General features: G+C 36.7%; 1 protein-coding gene across 3 annotated transcripts in view; it reads right to left on the bottom strand.

The window, feature by feature from the left end:
• TBCK (TBC1 domain containing kinase) overlaps positions 1 to 13,534 on the bottom strand; it is a 197,263-nt gene that overhangs the window by 147,415 nt on the left and 36,314 nt on the right. For all 3 annotated transcript variants that reach the window (XM_075543954.1, XM_075543957.1, XM_075543955.1), the window contains exon 4: positions 906 to 1,020. In XM_075543954.1, the coding sequence (XP_075400069.1) occupies positions 906 to 1,020 (115 nt within the window). The remainder of the gene's footprint in view (positions 1 to 905; positions 1,021 to 13,534) is intronic.

The following is a 13,534-nucleotide window of genomic DNA, read 5'->3' as shown; positions in this document are numbered from 1 at the left end:
ATAATGTAAATTTCTTAATAATAGACAAAAATTAATTTTACTATCCTTTAAAATTTTTACCCTTTTGTATAATTATCTTTAAAATTTCAATCAATCTAAAATTTGTTTTTTTTTCTTCCCCAAAGTTTATTTTTCCATCTTACAAGCTACTTATATTTTAAAATAACTTAGATTAGCTATGGCAATGCCATTCTCTTGCACTAAATCTATACATCTGAAATTATTATTTTCTATTTCATGATTTTTAACATCACAAGATAGCAAAAGTCAAAGTCTAGAATAGAGTCAGAAAAAAAAAATCACTGAAAGAGAAAATAATTTCCAGGAAATAAATTCCCCCAAAATGTTTTACACATATATTAAAAGAAATCAAACTACAATTCTTATAGGAAATATTCTTAATTCTATTTAAATAATTGCTTAATTTCTTATTAATCCACCATAAGATTTCTAGTAAAGCAGCGCACTCCAAGGAAGCTAAGTATTAATAATTGATTAATAAAGATCAATAGAAAAAGGAAAAGGGCAACAAAGGGAATGAATAATGAAGTCATGCTTGTAAGAATAATATTCTACAGATATCATATAAGTTTTAAAATAAAAGCAAATTTTAAAAGGTGAAGATTGAGAAGCAAGGAAAAATATGAGTGTGTGAAGAAAATAAACACGTAGTTTTGAAAACAAGTCTTGGAGAAATAGAAATCTATGTGATAAACACTGCGATTTACTTAATTTAAGATTTTTCTATCTTTCTAAGAAGAGTGTCACTTTCAGAGTCTTCTCATTATGCAGTTCTTTACATGTATTATCAATGTCTGGTCCTCTAATGAAATAAACAGTGCTTATATAAGTAGCATTCGTCCTTTAATAATGACAAGTAATGTTTTATACTACTTGACACTTACCTTTTGGTCCAAAAGAATATTAAGAGGAGACAGTGCACGGTGAACTAGACCATGCTTGTTCATGTGCTTCAAACCCTGGAGGACTTCAAATGCTATGCACAAAACCTTTGAATAGCTAAAAAAATAAAAAACAAAAGTCAGGATCAGTTATAAAGCAGATACGGAACCTGTTTTAAGGGATGCAATGAGGACAAGTAATCAAATAAAACGAACTATATACAGTTTAAAAAGAACTATATACAGTTAGGGCTCTTATTTATGTCATAGAAATTAATACCCATACTTTTTAGAATGTATCCACTTGTACAATATTTTGACTGCAATTGAATTGCTCTGGCAGAGATCTTACAGTTCCTGGAGACTATTCCAGCAGCAGCATTTGCTTTTATCAGGCAGGGACTTCAATTTTGGTGATATGCATTCTTTATTCAAATAAACAACAATAAAACAAGTTATCATGAAGTCAGTTCTGACTCATGATAAGACCCATGTGTTAAGGGGTAGAATGCTCCACAGGGGAATTGTTTTTTTTGGCTGTAATCTTTAAGGAAGCAAATTGACAGCGCTTTCTTTCTGGTCCTTGGATCCAAGCACAAGTGCCGGCATGATTCGGGGATCTGTATTACTTACAAAGAGTTTAACTGACTGCTACAAGGCTTGATTAGATTCGACAGAAGTAGTCAAGGAAAACCATCTAGTGTGCTCATGATAAAATATTTAAGTCCTTGAGAAAGTTATGATATATTTTGTGTATAAATATATAAGTTTATCTCTATAACAATGGATAAAAGTTCAAGAGTAATTTATGAATCATCAAATATTTCTCTTTAATTCTAATCATATTCTCTCTGAGTAATTTTTCATATATTCAAGGTTTCTCTTTCTCCATCCCTAGCTTTTCTGCCCTCTAATTTTTTAATAAAAAATAATCAATGTAACAAAGTAGGAGTAGACAGAAAAATAAGATTCATTCAAACATAGCCTGCTTTAAAATTTTATATAGATCTCATATTGATGCATAGTTTAAAATATTTAAAATAAAATTAATAATTAGTAACAATTAACATATAAAGTGAATAATAAAATCAATTCACAAAGATGGATTAAAAGGAAAACTAAGAACAAAAACCAAAAGTAATCAATAGCATATATGTTGAATTTTAATTCAGATGTACCCCCAAAATTATATTAAATGGAAGTTGTCTAAATTTACTAATTAAAATAAAAGGATAGTAATACTGTATAAGAATTAAAACTCAACTAAGCAGAGAAGGAAATATGAGGATGAATAATGAATTTTATTATCTCTTAACACTGCTATGATTATGTAAACATAATCAATAAGCCCTTAACAGTCAAAAGATAATGTCTCAGCTCCTCCTCGGGAAAAGACTGGGTTTTTGAGGAATTCCTGAAACCCAAATGAAGACTGACCATGATAGTGGGACAAGAGGGAAGTCAAAGGACATAGAGGAAAGAGCTAGGAGGGAAAGGGCATTTATAGAGGTCTAAATAAAGGCATGTACATAGGTAAATATATTTATATATGAGTATGGGAAAATTGATCTAAGTGTATATATTTATAGGTTTAGTATTAAGGTAACAGAAGGACATTGGGCCTCTACTCAAGTACGCCCTCGATGGAAGAATAATACTTTCTTCTTTAAATTGGCATTCTATGATGCTCACCTTCCTGACACAATCACTGAAGACAAAGCGGGTGCATAAGCAAATGTAGTGAAGAAAGCTGCTGGTGCCTGGCTATCAAAAGATATAGCGTCTGAGGTCTTAAAGGCTTGAAGGTAAACAAGTGGGCATTTAGCTCAGAAGCAACAAAGCCCACATTGAAGAAGCACACAAACCTGTGTGATCACGAAGTGCTGAAGGGATCAGTTACCAGGCATCAAAGAACAAAAATTCATAGTGTGCTCACCTCCCTAGTACAATCACTGAAGACAAATGGGTGCATAAGCAAATGTGGCAAAGAAAACTGATGGTGTCTGGCTATCAAAAGATAGAGCATCTGGGGTCTTAAAGGCTTGAAGGTAAATATGCAGCCATCTAGCTAGCTCCAAAGCAACAAAACCCACATGGAAGAAGCACACCAGCTTGTGCGACCATGAAGTGTCGAAAGGATCAGGTATCAGGCATTATCAGAACAAAAAATCATATCATTGTGAATGAGGTGGGGAGTGTGGAGTGGAGACCTAAAGTCCATCTGTAGGCCACTGGACATCCCCTTACAGAAGGGTGTCAGGGAGGAGACGAGCCAGTCAGGGTGCGATGTAGCCATGATGAAACATACAACTTTCCTCTAGTTCCTAAATGCTTCCTCCTCCCCCTCCCCCCAACTATCATGATCCCAATTCTACCTCACAAATATGGATAGACCAGAGGATGTACACTGGTACAGATAGGAACTGGAAACACAGGGAATCTAGGGCAAATGATCCCTTCAGGACCCGTGGTATGAGTGGCAGTACTGGGAGGGTGGAGGGAGGGTGGAATGGAAAGGGGGAACAAATCATAAGGATCTACATATAACCTTCTCCCTGGGGCACAGACAACAGAAAAGTGGGTGAAGGAAGACATCAGACCGGGCAAGTTATGACAAACTAATAATTTATAAATTATCAAGGGTTTATGAGGGAGAGGGAGTGGGGAGGGAGGGGAAAATGAGGAGCTGATGCCAGGGCTTAGGTGGAGAGCAAATATTTTGAAAATGATGAGGGCAATGAATGGACAAATGTTCTTTACACAATCGATGTATGTATGTATGGATTGTGATGAGTTGTATGAGCCCCTATACAATGATTAGAAAAAAAAAAAAAGACTGAGTTTCCTGCAAAGAGTTAGTCTCAGAATTCAGAGGTCATTCAACCCTGTCCCATAGGGTCATTGTGAGCTGCCATCACCTCGATGGTAGAGAGTAGAGTAAAAGTACAGCAGAATTTTGTAATTATAATTCCTTTTGTGAAGATTATCGTCAGTTCTTATAATTTTTATTTCTCCTATTACTTTTTCGCATTTCTATTTTAAGGGGGGAATGGCTCGACAGCATTCTAAAGGATGCTTGTTTTAAAATGTCTTAGTCTTTCATCTCTAATTGGAAAATATTACTCCTTTTTCTTCTATTGTTCTATTAGAGAGATCATTATCAATCTCATTCTGATTTTCTTGTATATACCCTGCCATTCCTCTCTGGAAGTGTTCAAGCTTCTTCTTCTTTTTTTAACTGTACCCTTAGATTTCTAAAATTTAAGCCAAGTAATTCAAACTGAATCTTTGTACATCTATACTGGTCAGCATTGTCCAGATGGTTTCAACTAATGTCAACCCCATTTAAAACAGAACAAGATATTGCCCAATTCTGTACCATCTTCATATCTACTGTGCGGCTATGGCATATTTCGAGTTTTTTCTAATTTAGGGAACTCACCTTCAAACCTAGGTCACACGATATTCTGTGCGAGTCATACTATTTTCATCAGCCAAATTTTGGAAGCAGAGTACTAAGCCGCTCTTCGTTCTCTCTTGGAAGCTCCACGGAAACTTATGCACTATGGGTGACTTTCCTGGTATTCGAAGTACTAGAGGCTAATGTCCATCATCATAGCACCAGAAGCCAGCATGGTATAGCACACTTAGAGACGAGGGCACTATTCAACATCACTGTCGATGGGTACCATCCAGTAGGTTCTAACCCACAGTGACTCAAAGGACAACAGAACGAAACTGCCCTGTCTGGTACCATCCTTATCATTGTTCCTATGCTTGAATCCATTATTGCCGCCATTGTGTCCATCCATCGGATCAAGGGTCTTCCTTTGTCCCTGTCCCTCTACTTTACCAAACATGGTGAACATTACCAGGGGTTGGTCTCTCCATGTTCTTCTGAACATGTCCAAAGTACGTAAGATTAAGTCTAGCCATCCGTCCTTCAAAGGAGCAGCCTGGCTATACTTCTTCCAAGGCGGATTTGTTTGTTCCTATGGAATCTATAATATCTTCAATATTCTTCATCAGCACCACAATTTAAATGCATTGCTCCTTCCCTGGCATTCCTTATTCCAAGTCTGTCACATGCATATTGGATGAGTGGCAGTACTTAGGTCAGACAGTTCACCAAAGGAGCTATCTTCCAAAATTTCTGGCACAGACCAGTGAATGTTTCCAGTGCTTCATACATTTGCTGAAATTTTTCAGTTGGTATTCCACCAATTCCTGGGGCATTTTGTTTATTTTAATTTTTAAATTAATTAATGTATTTATTCAAACCAAACTCGCCCTGGAGTTCATGCGGACACAGCAACCCTATAGGACAGGGCAGAACTGCCTGTGACGGTCCAAGACTGTAACTCTGTGGGAGTGGAAGCCTTGTCTTTCTCCCTTGGAGGAGGAAGTGGAGTGGGGCTTGCTTTGGGTTATTCCTTTTAGCACAACTTGGATTTCTTCCTTCAGTACCACTGGTTCTTGCTCATGTGGTAGCAAGAATGTCTGAAATGGCTGTATGGCAAATATTGCTTTTTGGTACAATGACTTTGTATATTCTCTCTTTTGATGATTCCTGCATCATTCAATACTTTGCCCATTGAATTTTTAATATTGTAACTTGAAGCTTAATTTTTTTCTTGACTTCTTTCAGTTTAAGATATGCTAAGTGTTTTCTTCAATTGTGGTTTTCTAACTCTAGGTTTGCACATTTCATTAAATATTTGATTTTGTTTTCTCGAGCTGCCCTTTGACATTTCTATTCAACTTTGACTTAATCATTTCTTCCATTTGCCTTAGCTACTCTATAATTAAGAGGAGATTGGAGAGTCTCTTCTTACATGTACTTTTCTTTCTTTTCTGGATTATAAATGACCTTATACTTTCTTCATGTCTGCTATTCTTTTTTCCTATTTATATCTTATATTTTATAATAAATAATGGAATAAGGTAGTAAAGGAAAAGATATTTGTTATCTTTAAATATGGATTCACATATAACAAAACAAGGAATAAATGCTCATATACAATCTCCATTTCTGCACTGGTCACATGGCCAGAGCTGATATTTATAACTACTTTCTTTCACCACCCAATCTGTATTCTATCTCTCCTTTTTAAAAATCATTTTATTGGGGGCTAGAACAACTCTTATCACAATCCATACATCTATCCATTGTGTCAGGCACTTTGTACATTTGTTTCCCTCATCATTCTCAACACATTTGCTTTCTACTTGAGGCCTTGGTATCAGCTCATTTTCCCCCTCCCCCATGAACCCTTGATAATTTATAAATTATTATTATTTTGTCATATCTTACACTGTCTGACATCTCCCTTCACCCACTTTTCTGCTGTCTGTTGTCCCCCAGGGAGGAGGTTATATGTAGATCCTTGTAATCTGCTTCCCCTTTCTCCCTCACCTTTCCTCCCTCTCCCGTTATCACTACTCTCACCACTGGTCCTGAGGGGTTCATCTGTCCTGGATTCCCTGTGTTTCCAGTCCTTATCTGTACCAGTGTACATCTTCCAGTCCAGTGGGATTTGTAAGGTAGAATTGGGATCATGATAGCGGGGGAGAGGAAGCATTCAAGAACAAGAGAAAAGTTGTATGTTTCATCATTGCTACACTACACCCTAACTGGCTGGTCTCCTCCCCGCGGCCCTTCTGCAAGAGGATCTCCAATTGCCCACAGAGGGGCCTTGAGTCCCCCCTCCGCACCCCGCCTCATTCACAATGCTATGATATTTTTTTTGTTTGATTATGCCTGATACCTGATCCCTTCAACGCCTCATGATCTCACAGGCATGTCTGCTAGTCTTAATGTCATCCCATAGCTCATCAGGTCTTCTGTCATTAGTGTTCAATACATGAAATCTGTTATTGAGATAGTGTCAAAATTCAGGTGGGATAGGTTTGAGGTAGTATTTTGGCTCTTGTGAACTTGTTTTAATATTCTTCACCTTCAACCTGAGCTTTCATATGAGAAATTAGTGGTCTGTTTCAAAGTCAGTCCCTGGTCTTGTTTTAGATGCTAATATTGAGGTTCTTCATCATCTCTCCCATAGATGTAGTCAGTTTTGCTTCTGTGCATTCTATCTGGAGATGTCCTTGTGTTTAGTCTCACCTGTTGTGCTGTTGAAAAATAGTATATTCAATGAAGAAGTCATTGGTCTTGCAAAATTCTACCACGTGAAATCAGTTTCATTTCTATCACCATGACCATATTTTTCAATTGCTGCTCCTTTTTTGTTTCCAGGAAAACACTGGAATGCATTCAAATCACCAATTATTATCAGAGCATCTTGATTACATGTTTGATCAATTTCCGACTAAAGACAAAGAAGGTATGACTATTCACTTCATAAGACTAAAGAAACTGAAAACGTTATGCATAGCATAAAAGCCCTGTCAGATACCGAAGGCCTAATGAAACAGAAGCAGAACATTATTGAAAATTCTGGCAGAATATGAGCCCCTCTGGTCAGAAGAAACTCAGAATTCAACTCAAGCTGAGTTGCCTTCTCAAAGTAAAGTCAACTATAACTATATGAACGGATCAAAGGCTGTGGGGTAAATACTTCAGGACCTCCTTTGCTGATAGGGCACTACCTAAAATGAGAAGAAACAACTGCAAAGCTCTACCACTAATCAAAACTTGAGATGTGCTGAAAGTATTAAGCTAGGGAAATTGGAAGTTATCATTGCATTATCTGTGAATTATATGCCAATAAAACTGGGGGTGTGTTTGTTTTTTTAAAGATTGATATCTTAGGTATTGGTGAGCTGAAATGGACTGGTATTAATCATTGATTAAATGTTCATTTAAATTTCAATTAATTCAAAAAGTTATGCATAAAGACCCATATCCCAGTTGCTAGTGAGCTGAAGAAGGCTGATGTTGGCCATTTTGAATCAAAATCAAATCAATTTATGACACATTCATAGTTTAAAAGGACATTTCAAGATCTATCTTTAATTGCAACACTGTCTTTGATAGATTACAGCTATTGGCATACAAGGGAATCCAATCAGTGTAATTAATATTCAAATTTATGGACTATGGGGGTTCAGCCTCACTGAGTGGATCCAAGGTGTAACTGTGTAATTGAACGGTAAATTAAAGAGACATAGAAAGGGGAAAGCCTGCAGGGAACAGCACCGGAGACACAGTGTGGGAATTGCGCCTGCCTGATCCCACCACACAGAGGCAAAGCACTGTGGGTAGTGCAGCAGAACAGCAAGGGAATGGAGCGGCAAGGTTTCCAGGGAATGCTGAAAGTGAACTTTGGGGCCAGGGCATGGTGCCACAATTGACTGGACCGGAAAACACTCCTAAAGGCCAACAAATGATCCTTGAATGAACAACAACAACAACAACAAAAAATAAATAAATAAATAAAAGAAAGAAAGTAAAGGGAAAGCATGCAAGGGCTCACCTCTGTCATGACTTCAGGAGCCAGGTCTGAGCTGAGAGAGCGAGTAAGGTAATCTCATGAGTTTATATAATCTGGGCACACAGGGTATTTACTATATGGGAAGCTATCAGACAATAGACATAGATGTAACAGGAGGGAGGCGAGGTAGGGGCTATCCGTGCAATTAGAAGGGCAGACACTAAAGGTATACATGTGACAGGAAGGTGCATAAGTAACAAGAGGGGTGGACTTTAGAATCAAGACAGCAGCCTAAACTTTGTCTTCTGAGTTGGCTTGCCCTTAGGCATCTTTGTGCTTGCCTTTAGGGGAACAATCTGATATCCTTATCAGAAGGGAGTGAGTCCTACTCAGAATGGGGCAGACTGTAGGGTCTGCTTGTTTTAGATGGCTGATACCCTTCAAGCAGTTGACTTTCAAGTGTATAGTCAGTGACCATGGGTTTGCAAAGAGCACCTTAAATTTGTCATCATATGGGGGGATATCATGGGGAATAACTTTTACTTAGGAGCATATGAGTGGGACACAACACCAACCTACGAACAGAAAGGTTTCCTGCACAGGTGCCTTGGCTTTCCAGACGTCCAGTTCTGCTTCCCACATGCACCAACCACTAAGGCTAGTGATGAAAAGTTAAAGTCAACATTCTCATTCACTGCCATCAAATCAATGCCGACTCATAGTGGCCCCATAGAGCAGAATAAAACTGTCCCCCTTTGATTTTCCCAGACCATAATTGTTTGTGGGACTAGAAAACCCTCAATTTCTCCCTAGGAGCAGCTGGTGGTTTCGAACTTACAATTTTTCTATTGCAGTTCCACAAACAACCACTATGCCACTAGGGCTCTTAAGCCAACATTAAGCCTCATTTTGACTTTGAAGATTCACAGGCTACATTAATATGAAGAAAAGTTAATTCGGCTACTGATTATTTTCTCTAAATCTCTGCATCTTTTATTTGGAATTCTTAATTTATTGGTGTATATTGAACAATTCTCCAGATGAATTCTGTTTGACTTCTCATGAACATGGCTGTTAATCTATCACAATACATTCCATTATTTAATGTCTAGGAGCTTTTCTCTTCTCTAGTTGGTCAATATATTCTGTCATGATTATGGATAATTGGGAGAATTCTGTTACAAAAAGAAAAAAAGCATTATCGTGGTTTCCTCCGTAATGAAGGTTTTGTTTGGGTTGGCTGGTTTTGTTTTTTTTCTCTTCTTGGCAATGTCTATTTCTCTCAAATTACTTTTTCCCCTTCAAATATTGGGTAGTTTTGATTGTCATTAATATTTTTTAAAGTAATAATTTTATTTCCCTATAAATTTTGTTTAAAAAAAGAGAAAATTTTGTTTACAAAAATTTCTATTTAAAGGGGATCTTCAAACTATATTTCTTTATCAAATACTTTCTCTTATATTAATATGTTGCATGAGCCAGTCTTGAGCAAATAAGATATGCATGAAAAGGGAACAATTTAGAATAAACACAGTTGACTATGCTTTCATGAAAGTTTTAAAAATGAATCCAGCTGTATAAAGGGTGAAATGCCAAATTCTTAACACAAATTTCATTTTGTAAAACTATTTGTAGCAGTAAAGATTCCTAAGTCCTTAACATTTAAGCATACATTGATAAATAAGCACATGAGAAAATACATTTTCAAAAGTAAAAAAATATTCTGTGAGATTTTTAACAACAAATAATTAGATAAGGAGTTTGCTTTCTGAGATCATTTGGTTCTAAAAATCAACTTTAAAGTGAGTTCTCTTGTCCTTCTCTTTAGTGCTTTTACACACACACACACACACACACACACACACACAAATTCTTAAAAGATGTTGCCATATTCGTTTGTACCACTAGAGGACCTCAGCTGCACACTATTTCAATAAAGTCACATAATACACCTTCAGAATGATTTTCCATTAAATTAGTTCTGTAACAACTGAAAATGAAGACAGCATGTTCTGCTCCCTGCATATACTCTTATAATTATATTTGTGTTAAAAATTAACTGATATGCATATTAATGTAAATCACTTTTTAAAATTTAAACACAAAAAAGTGAAGCTCGTAACAAACCCTTTCTTACCTATTATTTGAGAGTACATATGAATTATAGTTAAAAGACTCAGTACTCCAGTTTCAATTGTACTGTAAATAATAGTCCATAACAATCCAGTGCTACAGTTTAGTTATACATGGACTTGAGAAGATTTAAGATCAATGAATGGCAATCCAGGCCATACGCTCACACAAAACAATAAAACTTTATACTACTCAATTCTCACATCAAAATTTTATTTACAAACCGTTCACTAACCTGTAAAATATAAATTACACTTCATGTCAGAAAGTATTCTCCTTTTTGAAATTTTCAATTACCTTTGTTACTTGGGAGACTTAAGCATAGTAGCATTTTCCTAGCTACAATTGTTCCCAAAAGTCTATGAGCAAGTTTAATGAGATTAAAAATTTCTGGTTATTATTCTGTAATATCATATAACATAATATGACTATTTTCTAAGAAAGCAAGATTGCATGTTAAGATATGTTCATTTAAACTCAAGCACATTAAATGAATGGCTACTAGGTGCCTACCATCATATCAGTGCCTCAAATGATAAAAGAATCAATCCCTATAACTAAGAAGCCTACAATATAATTGGAGGGAAGAGTAAATTTATAAAAGGTTTTTAAATAAGAGTGATTAAGGTACCAGAGCCTTTCTGTGTTCAGTGGAAAATTAAACAAGGCAATGTATTTGGTACATTTATGAGATCAAATGTTGTTGTTCCCGGGTGCCACCAAGTCAGTTCTGATTCACAGAGCCTCTATGCACAATAGAATAAAACACTGCACAGGCCTGCGCCATCTTCACAATTGTTCCTATGTTTGAGCCCAATATTGCAGCCACTATGTCAATCCATCTTATTGAGGGCCTTCTTTATTTGTTGTCCTTCTATTTTACTAACTGTGATGTCCTTCTCTAGGAACAGATGTCACCTGAAAATGTGTCCAAAGTACGTAAGATGTACTTTGTCATACTTGCTTCCAAGAAGCATCTGGCTGTATTTCTTCCAAGACCGATTTGTTTGTTCTTTTGGCAAGTCATAGTACTTTGAATATTCTTCACCGGTACTATAAATAGTCTTCCTGGGGCTTCCTTTTTCAGTGCGCAAATTTTACATGATTGTGAGACAGTTGGAAATACTGTGGCTTGGTCCAAGCCCACACTGGTCCTCAAAGTAACATCTCGGCTTTAGAGGTCTGTGCAGCAAATTTACCCAATGCAATGGGCCTTGGATGCCTTGACTGTTGCTTCCACGAGCATTTATTGTGGATCCAAGCAAGGTAAACTACTTACAACTTTGATCTTTTCCTTTTATCTTGATCTTTTCCTATTTACCAGGATGCTAACTACAGGTCCTGTTGTGAGCATTTTATTTTCTTCACATTGAGTTGTAAAGCATTCTGAAGACCACAATAATCGATCTTCATCAGCAAGTGTTTCAAGCCCGTTTCCCGTTCAGCAAGCAAGGTTGTGTCATCTATATATCGAAGGTTGTTACTAGGCCTTCCTCCAGTCCTGATGCCACATTTGCTGAGCTTAAAGACTAAATACACATGGAGAAAGGATTCCAGGCTGACACAGAACTTTCCTAATTTTAAAACATGAAGTATTCCCTCATTTTGTTAGCACAATTGCCTATTGATCGATATACAAGTTCCCCATGAGCACGATGAAATCTGCAATTCCCACTCTTCTCAAGGTTATCTATAACATGTTCTGATCCACCTAGTTGGATGCCTTGACATAGTTAATAAAACAGAAGTAAAAATCTTTCAGGCATTCTCTCCTTTCAGCCAAGATCCACCTGACATTAGCAATGACACCCCTTCTTTGACGTCTTCTTCTGAATTGAGCCTTAATCTCTAGCAACTCCCTGTCAATGTACCATTGCAACTGTTATTAGATGATCTTCAGCAAAATCTTATGTGCATGTGATATTAATGATTTTTTTCTATAATTTAAACATTCGCTTGGGCTACATTTCTTTGGAATGGGCACAAACAAAGATCTCTTCCAGTCGGTTGGCCAAGTTGCTGTGTTCCAAATTTCCTGGTGTAGACCAGTGAGTGCTTCCAGTGCTTCATCAGCAGTTTGTTGAAATAGTTCAACTGGTATTCCATCAATTCCTGAGGCTTTGTTTTTGGCTAATGCTTTCAGTGCAGCTTGAACTTCTTCCTTCAGTTCATTGGTGCTTCCTCATATGGTACCTCTGAAATAGTGAAATGTTGACGAGTTCTTTTCAGTACTGTGTTTTCTCTTATGGACTAGTTTTAAGTTTTTTTTCAGCTTCAATCTGAACTTACATATAAGCAATTGATGGTCATTACTATACTCAGACCCTGGCCTGATTAGAACTGCTGATATTGAACTTCTCCATAGATGTTGTCAATTTCATTTTTGTTTAGTTCATCTAGAGAAGTCCACATGTAATATTCTTTTGTGTTCATGAAAAAGGATTTGCTATGAAGATATCATTGGTCTTGTAAAATTCTATCATGTGATCTCCAGCTTCACTTCTATTTCAAGACCATTTTTGCCCCAACTACTGTTCCTTCTTTTTAGTTTCCAAAATTTGCATTCCAATTATCAATAATCAATTTCAGACTGAAGATGTTGGTAGAGAAAATTATTCATTTTCATCAGTTGCTTTAGTGGTTGGTACATAAATTTGAGTAATCATTTTATTGGTTGGATTTCCTTAGATGCAGACAGATGTAACCCTATCACAGCTTTGTACTTCACGGTCGATCCAGAAATATCTTTTTCGGCTGTGAATGCAATGCCATTCCTCCTGATTGTGATAATTCCAACAAAGGAAACAAAATGATTTTCTGATTCAAAATGGACAATACCAATCCATTACAGTTCAATAACACCTACGATATTGATATTTATGCATTCTATTTCATGTTTGGTGGTTTCCAATTTTCCTAGACTCATATTTTGTATATTCCAGGTTCCAGATATTAATAGAATTTTACAGCTTTTCCCCCCCCCCTCATTTTAAGCCATGCCCACCATCCAATGAAAGTCCTGGAACCTTTACTGCCACAGATTTTACTTCATTCAGGTCATGTGATTTTACTCTGAGAAGACGGTGTTCCTGAGTCATATTTTGGGTG

The sequence above is a fragment of the Tenrec ecaudatus genome, chromosome 3 (genome assembly GCF_050624435.1).
Source record: "Tenrec ecaudatus isolate mTenEca1 chromosome 3, mTenEca1.hap1, whole genome shotgun sequence".
Taxonomy (NCBI): domain Eukaryota; kingdom Metazoa; phylum Chordata; class Mammalia; order Afrosoricida; family Tenrecidae; genus Tenrec; species Tenrec ecaudatus.
The sequence above is the reverse complement of the archived record's forward strand: the minus strand, read 5'-3'. Positions and strand labels throughout refer to the sequence as shown.